The sequence below is a fragment of the Cyclopterus lumpus genome, chromosome 25 (genome assembly GCF_009769545.1).
Source record: "Cyclopterus lumpus isolate fCycLum1 chromosome 25, fCycLum1.pri, whole genome shotgun sequence".
NCBI classification, from domain to species: domain Eukaryota; kingdom Metazoa; phylum Chordata; class Actinopteri; order Perciformes; family Cyclopteridae; genus Cyclopterus; species Cyclopterus lumpus.
Genome location: NC_046990.1, coordinates 5,500,890 through 5,519,931, shown reverse-complemented (window position 1 = coordinate 5,519,931; position 19,042 = coordinate 5,500,890). Strand labels below are relative to the sequence as shown.

Sequence of the window (19,042 nt, the reverse complement as noted above, 5' to 3'; positions counted from 1 at the left end):
TCTTTTGCAGACTTCAGGAACTGACATTTGAGCAACATTTGGGGGGAATTATAGCTACAGAGGGGCTCTACAAGTCAGCATGATTTTGGAGAAAGAGATCGGTCTGATGGAAAAACAGGCTAACAGGATCCAGAAGAACCATGGCTTGGTGTTGTGGCGGTGCTAACCACCTGAGGCCTATGTGACTGCTTGTGTCAGATGACTGTTAGCTGCCGTTGCTGATAATGACAGAGGTGCCTTTATGTCCGGGGGTCTGCTCTGCCGGGATGCAGAGGTGAGGGGTCACGTCGTAGTGGGTGGGGCCCGTGCTGGCGGAGGTGCAGTAGCCCCGCAGGCTCTCTGGTTCATAGAGGTTCTCCAGAGCGTAACCGGTCAGGGAGTAGGGTTTATGCTTGTCCAAGTAGGGCCGCGGGTGGATGTGGGTGTGGTAGAGGGCCGGGGTCGAGGTAGGGGAATCCGAGCACGGACCCGGACGACCAAACGGGTGGTGCAATGGCAGAGAAAGGGGGGACAGGTCTGTCTGGAGGTAGTCTTTGGGCTTGTGGAGGCGCTCAGGACCTGGACTGCTGAGCCTGGACAGGGGGGCGGGACTAGGAGCAGGGCTGATCACCTGACTTAAACCTCGACACACCACGGTCTGCAGCGGCAGGGGCCCTTGAATATACTCGGGGGTGAAGCATGGTCCGGGGCCCTTGGGCAGCCCGTTGGCCGGCCCCAGCGGGCCACCTAGAGGACCCTTGCGCAGCTGGAATCTACATTCTTCTTCCTTGATCATCTGCTGCGTGGCCCGGATCAGAGTCTCGATCTTGCTGGGTTCCTGCGGGCTACAGCGGTAGTGGTCAGCCTGGTACCGGTCCCCCGAGTCACTGGCCGAGCCTCCATCTGGAGAGCTGACCACGCTGTCTTCGTCCCAGTGGCCCCTCCCTGCAGGAGGACACAATGAAAACAGTCAGTGCACAGCAAACAACATTCAATACCGGCCATAGGAATCTGGTACAAATCTCAAGTACAGTGCAAGCGTTGGTAGCTCCTGGCCTTTGACTTCTGATTCAGTGTGGACGATTTTGTCCAGACTTGTGGACAAAACTTCCTCCTGATATTTTTCCATACCAAACAGTTATTCCAAAGGTGAGGATGATCTCAATCCCCACGATGAAATTGCTTCGTACCGTCCCGTGATATTTCCAGCTGTGCCGACTTTAAAGAAAAGGAGATCGATTGTGATTGTCCAGACTATTTATGACTAAAGGTTTAGGGCCGCTATGACCATTACTACTTCTTGTATTGGAAACATTCAACTCCAGGTTGTTGGCTGAACACCAGTCAACCATAAATCACTTCTGTAAGCTGTTTCACAATGCGGTATCATCTGCAAACAGATCTAAGCATGTATTAAACACTAAGCTGGAAACCACAGCCCAGACGCCAGAAAACGATACGTTGAATTTCAACAGTTCTGAAACAAACATAGTTTCATGAATGTGGTATAGTTTCATGAATATGGTATCAGCAAAGTGATTAATGTTGTGAAACGATTCGTTAAGACCGAGCTCTGTGTCCATATATTAATGTAAGAACATAACAACAGACTCTGATGTCAATAGAGCTGAGTTTATTTTCATGATTCATAACATATTTTAGATCTGCACTGCCTCTGTCAATCCTTACATGAATGCTGTGTAGAGGTCTTTGTTGCATTTTCCTCTTCCATAATTCTTGAATATCTTTATTATTTCTATTAGGGGTGCACCGTTACCGATATCGAACCCGTATAGACTCAGACAGTTCATGTACGTTTTGACCAATTTGTTGCTGCATTCAAAAAGGTTTACACTTGATTGCAATTCCTTTTCATTTTCAAGATTTTGTGTCAAGTTGTTGGGGTTTGATTTATTAATAAATAGCAATTCAGTAAATCTATATCAGCTATTAAGCTCTCTATCAGGACATGAAGACTATAACCTCAGAGTACTATCCAAAACTATCACGTTAGCTGAGCATACGGTCGGGTCCCTACAGTGGACACAGTCCAGGTCTTAGTCCTCACCATTGTAGCTGTGGACGGCTGTGCTGTGCGGCGTGCTGCCGTCACACCCCTCGTGGTTCTCCGAGGAGCTCTTGCTCAGCGGCAGGACTGACCCCGCGGTGCCCCACCACGCGTCCCTGCGAGGGGGAGGAGCTCCGAGATAATAGCGCCCCGCCTCACATCGGCCCCGGTCACAGCTCTGACCTTGGCCGTGTGCGTAGCCGTCACTGGCGCTGTGATGGTGCTCTTCGGACAAGCTGTAGCAGAGCGTTCGGGGATCGGGGAACTGCCTGTACACACAGGAGGCGTCCAGGCCCTCGCTCTGCTCCAGCAGCTGAGGGGAGGCCGAGTCTGTGAGGGGGCTGCTGCCCCACGGACTGTCCTGGTCTGACTCGGAGCGCTCTGTCTGGAAGCTGGGATACTGCACAGAGAAATGTGTGGAGGGAGACAAGAATATACATTACAGAAAGCCTACTCAACTGACTTCTGGATGTTTGAAATCTTATCAACCTGAAGTCCAAACAAACCAAGCAGCTGTTTCGGACCAAATTAATGTGTGTAGGGCTAGTCATCCTACAACATGTATACAAGTATACTGGTTAGCTCCGTATACTGTCAAAGGTTCCCAGGACAAGGTCCGGTCCCGTGATGTTTTTCATGCACATCTCCATCACAAAGGAAACAATGTGAATTGACTGAACGTCCTAAACTAATTAAATTGTATTCAAGGAAGTCCAAAATGTGAAGTAAAAAAGAGACCTATGAAGGAACTGATGATCTGACAGGTTGTCATTTGGAAGAGAAAAGGATGATAAAGTGAAGTTATTACCCAGCATCCATCAGATTACAGATGACTTTCCGGGTCTAATCTGGTGGATCATACTTGCAGTAGTTGTGTGCCCATAGTTGTCCGTGTGAAATTAGGGGTTTATTCCCAACATCATGAGTGCTAATCAGATTAAGGGTTGCTGTGGCAACAGAATCAGTAAGCTAGACGTCCCTCTTCAGAGCTACATCTTCCAGTTCTTAGAACCTGTGATGTTTCCAGGCTGTACGGGATAAACAGTCCCTCCAGAACCGCCTCTACTGACTCCTTTCATTGCAACAGTTGTATCGTGAGCTCCTTTCAGATGGAAGACCACACAGCCTCTTTGTGGAGGAACCTCTGACTGAGAAACTGCTGTTTTCAACCAGATATGAAGTGCGTCACTTAATGCCAGTCCGCTAAGACATTACATCCTCACCTGGGTGTAGGGCGAGAGCCTGGCTTTGGTCTTGGGCCGGGGGACTCTGCTCTTGGGGGTTCTGCAGTTCTCCGTAAGGCTGGCGGTGCTGCTGCTGTAGGGGAAGGAGACCTTGGACGTGGCCTGGTCCAGAGAAAGCTGCAGGCCTTTATACTCCGTCTCCCTGAAGACATCAGCACAAAGTCCATGCGGTGAATTCACAGTGCTATTATTTATGATTTGCATATCATAGATTGAATACGGTCTATAATTACAGCAGGAGGGTTCCCAGTCCCCTGGCAAGGCTGTTTATTAAAGAACACAAACAGCCCGTGTGTACCTGCGTGTGTTTTTCTCTTGGTGCAGAAAGCCATTAACATCTGTTTCGCAATTAGAGCCTCATCATGGTGCTGAGAGGGCAGTGTGTGTGTGTGTGTGTCTGTGTGTGTGTGTGTGTGTGTGTGTGTGTGTGTGTCTGTGTGTGTGTGTGTGTGTGTGTGTGTGTGTGTGTTGGGGGGCTGAGGGGGCTGGAACGGCTGTTGGGATGCTTGTTTTACCAGAAGGATTGCAGCAAGGCCTTCAACAAACACTCTGCGGGGGGAAAGCTGTCCAATCACATTCACTGGGAGATTAAAGGCTATGTCTGGCTAAAGCAGGCCCATAGGAGAAGCCTGGGACGTCTCACTGCGGGGAAATGGGAATTGATTTCTCGCTTAAGTGTTCTACAGATCTCACCACGGACAACGAGTCGAGTTTGAGAGCAGGAAACCTGGACAGGGTTTAGTCGAGCCAAACAGTGATCCGTCATCTCCCCTCTGTCTCCGTCTCTCTCCTCAGAGTCACAGGGTTGGCATCAGTTACATTCTGTCTAAAAATAGCACATTGACTACATACTGCTACTCTCACCATGATGCTGGCATAATTTGTCTTCAAATCACTTTTGTGCACCAATTTGGGGTTAAGTGTCTTGCCCACTGACACGGCGACATGGAGGAGCAGAGTCGGGGATCGGACCGCCGATCTCTACCACTCAGCCACAGTAAATGAGGGAACAGTTCCAAATGCTTGGCGATCCTATGACGAGGTTGCCCCCCCGGCCACTGTCAGGGTCTGGGTCGTAGGATAATGCAGCAGTGTCCTACGGAGTGCATTGTGACGCCAATGTTCCTCAACATGGTGAAAGAGTAGCTGCACATTTCTGTGTGAACATGGAGAACGTCCCGTCAGCAGCTTATTTTCCTACGTCTGGCTGCAGTTTTACCAAAGCTCTGTACTCAGCATTTCTATGTGTCTTGGCCTTTTGCCCACACTTTTAGGATTCACTATGTTTACTAAAAATACCTGTGGACTAGGCCTTACACTTGAAGAAGAGGACACGCTCATTGTTGACCTATTACAGGTTGCTTCACCTAAAGATTGTTATTCAAATATGTTTTTAGAATACATGGTTTGGTCTATTAAACCAAGTTCTTCAAAATGCATGTTTAGTCCCAGGACCAGTCCACTACCAAGACGCCTTCAGTCCAGCATCATACAGGACAGACGCTCATCCTTACAGCGCACGAGCTGGAGTCAGAGAATGTTCTGGCAATTGATTGATGATCCGATACAGCTCTAGTCTATTGTGTCTACATAAGAGTGAGCATTGGTTAATACAGCCATTGATTGAGCGAGCGCCTGTGTGTGAGTGGATTCTATTGATTGATCAGGCATTGGTTCCCAACCTTTTAAACATAAAACGTAAAAGTGTGTACCAAACTTTTCAAGACCGGACGAGGTGAAATAATCGAGTATTTCGAGGAAAAATCCCAAAAGTATCTTATCCTGTTAATTATTTCGCATTTCATCACATTTGTTCTGTGACCTCTTGAGGAGTCTCAACTCAGAGACTGAGCACCAGTGCTCCACGTGATTCATGACTCAGTGTTGGTATGCTGAAGAGTGCAGCGTTAGACAGCAGAGTGACCAGTTAGTGCCAGTTAGCACCAGAATGAAAGGAACTGTACAACCTCTTGCTAAATCACTGTCGGGTTGTGGTGGCAGGCGGTGCACAGGTTATCACAGCTGAACACACAGTGGGAGTTCACATGCAGGTGAAGTGTTATCCACAGCTGTAAACACTGCAGCTACTGGGGGGTCGAGTAGCTCCCGCCCACATCCAACCGCCTGCCTTTTGTCCCGCGTAGTACGGAAGCGCACTGCCTCGTCGCTGGGGGGCTCCCTCCGTACATTCATCCACTGTTAATCACAACCGTGGCTTCCCACAGTTAAATGATCATGCGCGACTCTGATAGCAATGTTTAAAGTGCTCCTCTCAGAGAAAACTGTGCTGCATATCAAATCAGGGGGCAGGCTGTGCTCCTCCTGCAGCAGCAGCAGCCTGCGAAAAAAAAAACATTTCCTCAATGTTGCTGCAGAAATCCAGAGTAGAAGACGAATATGCATATAGCAAAATGAAAATGCACTGAACGGACCAGTCTTATTTTCATGCAACGGGTTGTCAACATGGTCGTGAGCTCAATATCGACCCAAATAACAACGATTTTTGTCCATAATCACGCAGCCCTACCACACAGGACTCCAGCAGACCTGGGGAGGAAATAAGGCTTCATTCGCCGCGCCCCACCAGCGCTCATCAAGTTCACAGCCCATCAATTAAAAGGCCGTGAACACAGAGCTGCTGTGGATGTGATGTCAGAGTTGAGAGGGAATGTGTGTCAAGCTGCTCTCTGCAGGCAGCCGGCCGCGCTGCCTAATGGAGGCTTTTATGGGCCTGCTTCATTCACACGCTCACTGGTACAGCTGTGAAATATGCAAGTCAGGGGTAATACAATAATAGGACGATGGGCAGTAAACGGTATCCCACGCTCATTAATAAGAGCGGAATGATTACGGTTTGATTTTATTGGAACGGATTGAAAAGTAGCAGCTTGTGATGAAGATTTGAGAGGCGACCCAGCGAACAGTCAGATTGTTTGCACACGCGACCCAAGCCCGATCCCACATGCTTCAGCGCCAGCACATGAGCACATAGTCACTAGGGGCTCAGACATTGTGACACAACTGGCACAAAGAGAGCAGTGGGAGTGTCAGCCTCCATCAAGAGGTAGAACATTCGGGAAAGTTCTGGTTCTCCTGAAAGACGGCATCCTCACACTTCCTGTTTCTAACTTACAACAATATGACTTGACAAACTTTCTTCATTGACAGATTCCGCAAACCAGGCTTCTACACACTTGTGTCATATTGCCAATTAACCTCCCGTTAATTGCTTCACAGCGACAGTTTGCGTGAATCTCTCGTACCGACACTCATTATCTCATCACAGCACACAGTGAGTGCCACTACAACTCTGTAACGTACGACTCCATAACATGCTCAGCTATTCTCGTGATAAATAACAGAGATTCAACCTATTGTGAGTTTGTGCCAAAGACATGTGTCTTAGACACTTAAACCTGCCAGAACTGTGATGTGTCTATACGCTGCTGTCAGGTCCATCAGTAGTGGGCGTCTTCCATCAGTTCTCTAAAGCACCCTTGTCTTTAATTATATCAAATAAGAGGCCACACCCTGGACATGTTTCAGACTTCCATCTCATGGAATACCCATCCATGCTGCTGCTGACATCACACACATCCATGCCTTCAGTGTAAAACAACAAGGCAGCATGTTGGCTCCTACTGAAGACATCAGGATATATATAGTTTCATTTATTATATACGGCTCAGTCATTTCCTGACATGGCTGGACTCGGTTTAAAACAAATGTCACTCAGACAGGAGGACGTATTTTAGAGTTTTTTAATCCACACCTGGTGCTCTTTCAAAATAAGAGCATTACCAGAAGTAGAAGCAATAGGGGCTCAGCTCATCAATGGATTGGTTGGATTGGTTTGTATGGATTGATTGGGAAAAAAAGGAGAACTTTTTAGAAGTAAAAAGATAAAATAATAAGAGTTTTGTTCACGTCCGCACAGAGACACTGGGCTTAGAAAACGAGAAGACTCCTCGGCTCCCATTGGCTGATTTTCTTCAGGTGCGGTGGAATCTTTCCAAACGTCAATCGGAGCAGCAAAAGGAGTCAGAGGAACTATCTGTCTGCTGTCCTTCTGTCAGGATACAGTGACAACAAGCTATTTGTATTGAAGCTACGACACAGCTGCTTCAGTCAGATGTAGAAACCTACGGTCAGGTTTTCAGGCACTCACGTGAGCACGTAGTTGACGCTGACGATGCAGTGAGGTCGGGATGAGCGGCTGTTGTGTACGATGGTTGCATAGCTCTGGACCCACACCCAGCCACCTGGCTTGGCCAAGAACCGGTAGTACTTGGTGGTGACCTGACCTTTGACCAGCACTGGAACAAGACATGACAGCAAAGGGTTACTGATGGGGAAACAAACTTGCATCACAGCGTTTACTAAACGACACATCAAAGTACAGCAGCCAGTAGCAGCAACATGTCAGTAGGAGTCAAAGAGCTGTTTCATATGAATGGATGTCATGGATGTCGAGCTTTACTATTGCTTAATGATTTAAAGAGTACTATTGTGTAGCATAAGAACATTACACGACCAATGGGCTTTTTAATACAAGTACAGGTCCATTCTGCAATAACCTATGTGACCTAAATAATACATAAAGTTTATACAATTAAAATGATAATCAGTTCCTCTTCCTTTAGTATCCTTTAAACACAGTTCATTAACTTTCTGATCAAAAATCCTAATAAAGTAATTAAAAACTACTTTTCAAAACATCTAAAACTTTAGTGAGACACAAAGAGACGCTGGTCGAAACAGATGAGATATGAGGCCAGAAATGAATGAATGGAATTACTTACTGTCAGATGAACTAAATGATTCATGAATGTACAGAGGCAGATCTTGGGAAAACCAATAGACCAAACCTGTCTCTATCTTAGTGGAGGAGACCCAAACACAATGCTTTTAGTCCACTTATGAATGTGGATGTGCACACTAGTGTACAGGTATGTGTATTACAGATAAGAAATACAGAGAATATTTTTCCACTGCATATCAAATACAATAGAGGAGTTCCTCTATTGCCCAATGAGAGCTTTTTACTTCTGCTTTCACACTTAAAAAGGCTTAAAAGTAGTGTTCATTTGTGCAGATTATCTTGATGAACAAAAACGTGTAACTATCATAAATGTATGTTTGCCACAGAGATTATTTTCTGCAATAAAATCAATAATAATTTTTGTCAAGGGAACCAGTGACATGCTAACTTCTGGGTTGGCCTTCAGAAATACTACATCCCTGCAGCTGTCCATGTGTGTGTGTATATATATATATATATATATATATATATATATATATATATATATGTGTGTGTGTGTGTGTGTGTGTGTGTGTAGAGAGATTTTGTAGTAAGGTAAAACAAACCTAACTCACACAAGTGATGAGCACATCTCAGATGGAAGGAGTCACAGCTGTGGACGTGATGATAGAGAGTCTTCTCAATGAGGTCCTGAGGCTCGTAGCCCGTTAGCTCTGCAACCCTGAGCAACACACACACGATCACATTCAGTAAGCCTTCACACTTTTTTACACACACCCACCACACCCACAAAATCTGTAACATACAAACACACACACAGTTCCACGCGGTAACCGCTTCGGGCCCAGAACACCGTCACACAGAACGTACCGCGAGTCCAGGAAGATGAGCTTCATGTCCAGGCTGGCTCTGAACATGAACATGTTGCTGTGCAGTTTGATCTCCGTGACGGCGCTGGGTGGCAGCGAGTGGCCCACGGCCACCAGCCCCACGTTCTGATAGCAGCCGTCAAACGGGGACATGTCCAGGCTGTACTGACGGATCTTCAGGTAGCCGCTACAGTGGATCACCTGGACCGAAAGAATAAACGTGTTGACTGTTGCCCTTTAGAGTTTGATCTGCCGCTATTGATGAATCATAACTAAGCATGAATAATTACCACGTGGGAAAAAAATGGAAAAAGTGTGTTCCTGTTCTGTTCTTACTTCTTAACAAGAAGTTCTCATCCCTCATTTGACTCCAATAAAATAAGTTCTGGGTTGTTTGTGGGAAGTATGTCCCTCTGAACCAAACACACACAGCGTTGTGTCCCCAGACATTACACCGCATCCTGTGTTGTGCTTCCCCTGGACTGGAGAGGCCCATCTGTGTTTGAAAGTGTGCCGTGTCGAAAAAAGAGGAGCTGGGAACTAGATACGCGTATGGAGATTTTATCCTCTTTTTGAAAATGGGAAATGGAAATTGAAAATTTAACATGACTTCAGAAATGTATTTATATATATATATATACTATATGCTATAGTTGACAAAACAATCTCAACTCAAGTTGACAACAAACGATTCAAGCCTTAAGGAGAATTGCTGCTCACATGAATGGAAAGTTTGAACCTCGACAGTTCCATGACAATTGAGAGAACTCCATCTGCTGCCGAGGATCCATGTGAAACCATCAAAGCCTCTGGATCAAGCAAGTAATCGGACCTCGAGTTGAGACTGTTTGGCAACGGTTGTCTCCAGAAGAACAAGGACCGTCTCCTTGTCCATCCAACACTTTGAAAAAACGTTTCTCCAGAGGATACAGCCTCGTCTGTAGCTTTCATTACGACTCACTCCCGAAAGATGCACGATACTGTTTCAGAGTTTGACTTTGAATAATGTTGTAATAATAACAAGAATATATAATAAGGAATAGTCTAAACACATTGAAAGGGGCCCTCCCACCTTGTAGCCTCCACAGGTGAGGCCAGCGTTTCTTTTGGCGAGGACACATTTCATCCTCAGAAAGAAGGAGCGCTCCATCTCGTACTCTGCAGAGAGTTCAGAAAGATGCACGTTAATTCTGCTGCATGATGCGCGTCCACGTCACATCGAGGTCAGCGCTTACCGTGGACGAAGTGTGAGTGGTAAGGCTGGTGCGCTGTGAGGACGGCTGTCATCTCATCATGGTCTGCTGGATGGATGTATTCATAGATGCTGTTTCCCGTCAGCTCTACCTGTTGAAATGGACATTCACCTGGTCAGAACCGTGACTCATCGGGGGGGCCAGCGCCCCCCAGAGGAGACCGCAGAGAGTTCCGTCAAACCAACCTGCGACAGGCCCAAGTGGACCGATGCCGTTTCTGATATGTACATTATTTTCCCGTCCGGAGCGACCACGAAGATGAAGCCGTCTAACGTCTGAAAGAAACATTGAATATTAATGTGTTCAATATCAACCAAAGGCAGAAAATAATTAGCCTGTTAAAAGTTATTGTGTTGAGTCCATTTCCACAAATAGCGTGTATGAACCATGCTGTCGTATTATTATGATACCACGTCATTAATCTAGACAACTGTGCAGAGCTGCTGTCACAGCAGACCGATTGTTGAAAGGATTTAAAGAAAGACACCAAATGAACAAAATGAACAACGCCATGTAGCTTTGTTACCAGTTAGAGTCCCTCTAGCTCACACATCAGCCCTCCTGAGTACAGGCTACCTGTTCACGTTTATTACTGACCTGGAGCATGTAGATGTAGCCATGTGGTACACCTGCTTACATGTAGCTCAGTTTGACTTCCTTCTATGACTGTTCGGCCCGAGGTAGCCAACCTGTGGCTCTCTAAGCCCTGTAGCCCTGTAACCCTGCAGTCCTGTAGCCCTGCAGTCCTGCAGCCATGTAGCCCTGTAGCCCTGCAGTCCTGTATCCCTGCAGCCATGTAGCCCTGTAACCCTGCAGTCCTGTAGCCCTGTAACCCTGCAGTCCTGTAGCCCTGCAGTCCTGCAGCCATGTAGCCCTGTAGCCCTGCAGTCCTGTAGCCCTGCAGCCATGTAGCCCTGTAGCCCTGCAGCCCTGTAGCCCTGTAGCCCTGGAGCCCTGGAGCCCTGCAGCCCTGTAGTCCTGCACCCCTGCAGCCCTGCAGCCCTGCTCCATTGTGTTGCTGCTGATGTAAGAGGGGCTTTAGGACACACTGAAGCTGTGTGCGTGACTAGGAATGTATTCAGCTCATTTACTCTAAAAGCACAAGAATGAAGGCAGCAGGAGGCGGACGGCACTAAACCACACACACACACACACACACACACACACACACACACACACACTGCTGCATGGCCACAGGTTAGAAGAAAAGGCTAGATATTCTTGTACGGGTAGATTTTTACAAAGAGCTCAGCTTTAAATATTTTCTCACGCTTCATTCTAATGAACATGTTAAGTGACCTTGCTGCATCTCAGTCACTTGAAAAGCCCACATATTGTTTTCCAGTTGTTTTGAAAGTGTGAGAAGTGACAACTACCACGAAGAAGCACCTGTAAGATATGGGCACCGAGTTCCTGGTTGACTCCATCCAAAGAGCTCCGGCTCACATGACCCCAGGACTCCCCGAGGCCTGGCAAACAAATCACACACACACACACACACACACACACACACACACACACACACACACACACACACACACACACACAGGAAAGAGAGTGTTACAAGAAACTAAATGTCATAGTTTACAAAGACAGCTGAGGGAAAACAAACGAGAGAGGGTCTAATTCTGTATGTCTGCTATAATAACATAAGTAGATTCAGAATTAGTCATTTTATTGGAGGGGCATTATCACTACAACGGATGAGGCTTTAATTACAGCAAAACAAATACTGGTAATCATGTCTATAAACTGGTTTTACAGACTGAAGCAATTTTATTCCTGCATCATTTAGCGCACCATTATTGAATAAGACTTAACACAAATGTAGCTGTATATGATCAGAAAAATATAATATTGGGTCGACAATTACAAGAATATACAGATGAACACAGGTTTTTACTTCAACCTTATATGAAACTAAATCCCACATGCTGATCATGTATACATCCATATACTGTACATATATACATACATTCAATATTGATCTATATTGTTTACAATTTTGCAAAAACAATAGACCTCTATATAACATTTCTGTTATTGATACTGGTCATTGGTGCTATAAATATCATATATACATATAAATAATAATAACAAACAATAATGATATAAATATTAAAAATCATATTATTTATATGTATTTATATCAGCTTTGTTGCCCTTGTTCTTTGATGTGAATTCCTGTCCCGATTAATAAAGCTTTCTTAACGTGTTTGTTTGTGTTTTATTCATGTGTGAACATGTCGGTATATTGATGAGCTGCTTGCTTGACATTGGGACCTGTAAAGCATCACCATCAAATGATGGACTCATTGTTATAATATATATATATATATATATATATATATATATATATATATATATAACCCCTTCGCAACAGTCGTGGAAATAACGCGTCAGATGGCCGCGGGGCGCGGACGGCCACAGCGCACGTGAGCGCACGGACCCGCATTCAGATGCAAATCCAACGGCGTGCACGGATCACAGCGCGCCGCCGCCTCGCGCTTCACACAGCGAGAAGAGACTCAATCCGATGAGGCCAGAAAAAGAGCCACAAGTGGAGAGAAAGCAGCGGCTTCCTCCTCCAAGAGGATATGAGCTCGGCCTAAATATAAAGACCGCTGCGAGCACGCTCTGTTAATACCGAGTTATAGTGACGTCATCATCCGGCTCTCAATGCTTCCATTAGTCCTCACAGCAGCTCCAACAGGCCAAATCATTTTCATTATTATGTATTGTTATTATACATATCATTATAATTATTATTATGCAATGTTATTATTATTATTATACATGTAATAATAATAATAATTACTATGTATTGTTAGTATACACATAAGAATAATTAGTATTAGTACTTATTGCTAGTATACACATCATCATAGTAATAATTAGTATTATTATTTAAATAATTGTTGTGATTTTGTCGCAACGGAAAAAAAACGGGTCAATAAGTAAGTAAGGTTCACGATCCCCTCTGATCAACAAACACAAATACAATTATGTTCAATTCTATTCTATTCTATTTCTTTTGTATAACCCAAATCCAAACTTTTCCTCAGAGGATTTACATTCTTCATCTGTCCCGGGACCTCACATCGGAACAGGACAAACCTTCTATCGGGTTGGCCTGAAGTGTAATAGATGCCATGTGTGCAGAATGATGACATTAAATAAATATGTATTATTATAATAAGTACAAACCACTTCAATATGGAGGTTCTTGTCCAGCTATTCGATTGGTTAAAAATCAGCTCCAACTAAAGAAAGTCAAACGCATTTAGCAGCAAATAACTCGGCGGGCCAAGAGACACGAGGCACGCGGCTGGTCGACACGCGCCCTACTCCAAAGAATATAGCGAGTCATCTATGTGCTGCTATGATGTCTACATGTATTAATTATAATAGAGGCTCGTTGCAGGCCTGCTGGGAGAGCTAGACCAGTGTGGGTACCGGCGCAGGAACGAACCGAAAAATTAAGCTGGTTAGAGGTGAGCAGCCTTATTGCTTTCTTAATTTTCGATTTTCATCCAGCCTAATAAAAACACAACATGTTATTCACTAATGATTGTCTTTACTCCATTATATATTTGATGTAAATTACCAACAAGCCTACCTCGAATGCTTGTTATTATTATGGGTTTAAAAAAAAATACATTTTCTTATTATTATTACCATCATTATTATTGTTGTAATTATTTAGAATTATTATTAGAGCAGTTGTTGCCATACTTGTCAGATTTTTAACTCTTAAAACAATTCAATTCAATTTTCAGTGATGTTTATTCGTGACCACGCGCATTGCGCCACGGTGAGGAGAGTAAATTCAGTTAAATAAACACATTATTTAACTGAAAGTAAATTCAGTTAAATAAACACATTATTTAACTGAAAGTAAATTCAGTTAAATAAACACATTATTTTCATGCACACACACATACAATAAATCAATTTGGCAGAAACATGTTTAAATAACTTAATTACAACAAATACATTTAGTAAATCGATCACAACTTGAGAGCATAAATAATGTGGTGTTGCACAATTAATTCAACAGTAATCCGTTGAGGTCAGCGCCACTGGGTTTGAGTCCTAAAAACTAACCTCGATGATTAAAACGCTGTGTTGTTGTGAAATATTATGATAATAATAATAATAACATTCATCCTAATGTTGCTGAAATAAGTGGGTTTTTTACAGTGACGTCAACATTTCTAACATAACTTAGCCATCCATCCATCCATTTTCAATACCGCTTATCCTCATTAGGGTCGCGGGGCGCTGGAGCCTATCCCAGCTGACATAGGGCGAAGGCAGGGGACACCCTGGACAGGCCGCCAGTCCATCGAGGGCATAACTTAGCCAATCAGAACAAAACCAACCAAAAAGCTCCCTGTGGAATACTAAAGTAGCCGATGAGTGTTGCATCTCGGAGACAACACACATGACAGGACAGGAAGTCCACGTGCTGGGGAACCTTGAGCTGGGTTCAGGATCCTTCCCGTGTGTGTTTGTGATGTTTGTCCCATTGAACGAGATGGACATGCAGCAAAGTGATCTGATCAAATGCTACTAGGGCTCCAGATATTTGTGGTGTGTGGAGTGTCATGTAATTTAACCGAGGATGGACAACATGGCTGAGGTCAAAGTTTACACTAGTGCCTACTCTGCGTGGACCACTGCGTGTCATAAATTACCCCCCCCCCCACACAAAGAAAAGAAGTCCTTTGGTATGCTCCAAATTAAGAACACATTTAGCTATTCTTCTCACCAATTATCCAAAACAACTGCAGCCCTCTCAGGTGGGCTTCTTCACCCCTAAGTTATCACATGTGGCTCTGAGGTGGAGAGAGTGAGTGTGTGTGTGTGTGTGTTTGTGTGTGTGTATGAGGGGGGGGGGGTCTTTATGGGTTCAACACAACACAGAGGAGTAAAAACCTGCTGCCTGTGTGAGCTGCATGGATTGTCCCTTCAATTATTCAGAGAGCTTGCTGCCACAGATGTGAAACAGCAGACAGACAGACAGTCAGACAGACAGAGAGTCAAACAGACAGACAGACAGACAGACAGGCAGTCAGACAGACAGACAGACAGTCATCTTCCTGTCAAACTGTAAAAGGTGAAGGTTTCTTCCCTTTTTTCCCTGTGAAAGGTTATTTTTGGGGAGTTTTTCCTGATCCGATGTGAGGTCCTGGGACAGGGATGTCGTATGTGTACAGATTGTAAAGCCCTCTGAGGCAAATTTGTAATTTGTGATATTGGGCTATACAAAATAAACTGAATTGAATTAAAACGGTGTTACTGAGAACACTGTGTATTTATGCAAAACACACATATATGTCTCTAAGCATCGGCTTCTCTTTGCAAATGTGTCTCGGAGGGAAGATGATGCCAAAGAGTGGACCATCACAATGTCCGGAGTGAAGGGAACGTGATCTGCCCTCAGACCCCCAGACCCCAGTCCAATTCATCTAGATTCTACACTCAATATATTACGCTCAATATACACAGCTCATGTTGCAGGTTCCTTTTGGAATCCTGCTTTGGTTGAATCATAAAAAGTCTCCTCCAACAAGCCTACATTTTGTAGTATGCATTATATGAATCTGCAGTATGTGTCTCTAATATTTTTCACTGTTATGGGATCCATTTAAATATTATTACTTTGATTTCAAGCTCATCGGATATAGGAATGTAATGCAAATAACTGTCTCTACCTGCCTCACAGTTCTTGTATATGCAGTAACATGTGGTTACATTTTTTATAGTGGAGATTTAAGAGAAAAATGTATATAACAAATATCATAAAACTAAGTTTAAAAAAAACAGGAGATCAAGTGGCTCCTACTTTATTTCCAGTGTGTGTTTGCTCTATAGACAGTGAGCGTGGTATAATAATGATAATAAGCTCCCTGTCAGTGTGTTTCCTTTGTGTAGGCTCTGTCCCGCTTTACTGTTACAAGGAGCTCCATATGTGCAGGGATCACACGTGCACACTAATATCCACGGCTCTGCGGCAGTCACGCAGGATGGAGCCTCATCTCAGCTAATCTGCTGGCAGGGGCCGCCAGGGGCCCCGGAGAGAAGCTTGGGACACGGACAGACGGGCCGAGGGACACGGGAGACTGCTGACTGCATACACTCATTTACTCACTGACATTAGGGAGAGTATTGGAGACACATACTACTGAAACTCCAGGCAGAGATGTGTAGTATTACGCAATCAGGACAGATGTGATGTCGCCTACTGAGGCTGTAAAATACATTATTAAAGATGTAATTTTTATATTTCCCTTTAAAATGCCTGTAGATATATTATTTAGAATAACTCGAGTTTAGGAACAGAGTCGGTCTCATATTTATATAGAGAATCTGTATGCTTTTTTTGTTTAATACGTGAGACTTTTGAAATGAGGTCAAACCGATTTTTATTTATTTAAAATTACGAGAGAAAAAACTGTTAAGTTACAAATCACCAGTTAAATTACATTTAGCGACTTATCAGAAATGACAAGGAAAGAAAAACATTTATTAAAAAAACTATATTATTTAAAACAAAGAAAATAGTGAATAACAAAAAGCATGCACCAATAAAATAAAAAAAAATTGTACTATTACTATACAGCCGACTGCTAAAAATATACCAACGGCACCTCATGGGGCTTAATAAAAACAATATCAACCGTATAGTCACAAGATTAGCAGGTTCTTTTTACATATACTGTTGTATCGATAATTATATATAACATGTGATTGTGTTGTAATTATTGAGTTGTTCTATTGTCCTTGTACTTGTTGATACATTTAATTTAATTTTGATGTAGGCGGAAGGTTTTTTGTTTAGTATTTGTTCTTATTGAATGAATTATTTCCCATTCGTTAAACGCACGAGTCTCACCTTCAGGAAACACGACCCTCATCTTCAGGTAGCTCGTGGTCAGCCGGATGATCGACGCCTTATCCAGCTGGGAGGTGATGGCGGACGGAAGCGGCAACAGTTTGGCCAGTTCGTAAAACTCACTGTTCTCCTTCTCCCGTCGGGTGCGGGCGGCGTTCTTCGACTTCTCCTTCATGGCGGCTTCTCTGCTCGTCCACTGTCGGTCCCGCTGCGGTCACTCGGTGGCCAGGTGTCTCATAGCATTGGAGCGGAGACGTCTCCGCGCGCGCAACGAGGTGTCGACCTAAAATCCACAGCTGCCGGCGCGTGAACACGCTCCCATAATTCCAGGTGTTCCGGTGGGTTTGCGTCGAGCGGGACGCGGCTAACTCCTGGATTTCTGAGGTTTACAGCGGCGCTGTGGTCAGCCCATTGGGGAACTCGCCGCACACTCGGAGCCCATCGTACCTGGCGCTTAAAGGGACAGTGGAGGCGCCGGGGTCAATGGACCCTGCAGGGTGACACGGGACACTTTATATGGGTGAGGCGTCACTCGGGTCCGTCTATCAAACAGCACACCGAGTCGCTACATAATAAATAAAACAAAGTAATAAGGACACTTGTTTGAATCTCTCTCCACACATGGAGTGGATGTACTTTTTTAATGCACCATTTAACTACATGCTCGTTCGCTTACCTCCGCGCAGAGAGCCGGCAGTTCGCTAAACTAACGCCCGTTTTGCTTCAGTGTGTCCCGGCAGAATGTCCAAAAGGCCCGGCATTCGCATACCCTCCATCCTATGTGGTGCTCTGGATAGCAGAGCCTCCAGAGCCTCCCGAGTGCTGCGGGCTCGAAGGCCCGCCCACTGCAGGCAACTCTGCTTCTATTGGACGATTGGATAACCTATTGACCTCTCTATTGGCTACTCCATGTAATGACGCCCTTCAGGAGGAACGGGGATTGGCTGGTGAAAATATTCACCTCTGGCACAAACTGGATTGAAAAATCCCCAAGAGTCGGTTCACTCTAAGCATATCTCCTTAAAAAATATGTATTTTGAAAGATTTATAGGCTATCAACAAAAAGTGCATATTTACAAAAGAGGGCGTTTAAAGGAATTTCATGTGAGAATTATATTTCACTTGGCACACACTGGCCTGCCGAGAATGATATATTTCAATTTTCACAATTTAAACAGTTATTATTGCTGCTTCTCGAATCCAACACAACCGGGCAACGGGTTCACGGATGTTAACTGGGTTTGACACTCTGGGCAGACACGTCGATCTAACCAGCAGATCGAAACCAGTCCCAGGAACAAGGTGCCAGGACTCGGCCTGTTGTGCTGGTTGTATTCCTGCGCAGGAAGAGAGACCCAGTACGGGCCTGTTCAGCGGCGCTGCAGGTGCTGCTGTGTTATTTATGTATTTATTTATGGCCTATATGACGCATACTATGGGACTACAGCACGCGCTCTATAGGCCTGACATCAAAGTGGAACTTGTTTTTAAGCGCGTTGTCAAATACTAAGTTTATTGTCTAAGATGTTGTTCATTTAATCAGTTTAGGTTAGAAAATTAATTAATTAATTAATATAAAAGTACATATATATACATTTACACATACATCTATATTTGATATATATATATATATATATATATATATATATATACATTTACACACACAAATATATATATATATATATATATATATATATACATACATTTACACATATATACAGTACACATTATGATCATAGTAATTATTAATGCATTTGAATAATTTACCATGTCGCTGCGAGCGTAAAATAGTTGTCATGCTGTTGTAAATCAAGCTTACATTCTGGCTGCTGTCCTTGTCCGACCCTTGAAGGGCAGGATGAAGATGACTATATGATAACTATATGATGACTCTATGATGACTATATGATAACTATATGATGACTATATGATAACTATATGATGACTCTATGATGACTATATGATG

General features: G+C 44.2%; 1 protein-coding gene across 1 annotated transcript; it reads right to left on the bottom strand.

Annotated features, from left to right (window-relative positions):
* Window positions 1-205: 205 nt before the first annotated feature.
* On the bottom strand, window positions 206-17,251 carry sim1a (SIM bHLH transcription factor 1a). Its single transcript, XM_034529015.1, has 11 exons — window positions 17,077-17,251; window positions 11,565-11,644; window positions 10,361-10,450; window positions 10,158-10,266; window positions 9,995-10,080; window positions 8,924-9,123; window positions 8,668-8,774; window positions 7,460-7,607; window positions 3,271-3,433; window positions 2,048-2,447; window positions 206-924 (listed from the first exon to the last, which is right to left on the bottom strand). Exons 1-11 carry the CDS (start codon window positions 17,249-17,251, stop codon window positions 206-208), a joined length of 2,277 nt encoding a protein of 758 aa, XP_034384906.1.
* Between the last annotated feature and the right edge of the window lie 1,791 nt (window positions 17,252-19,042).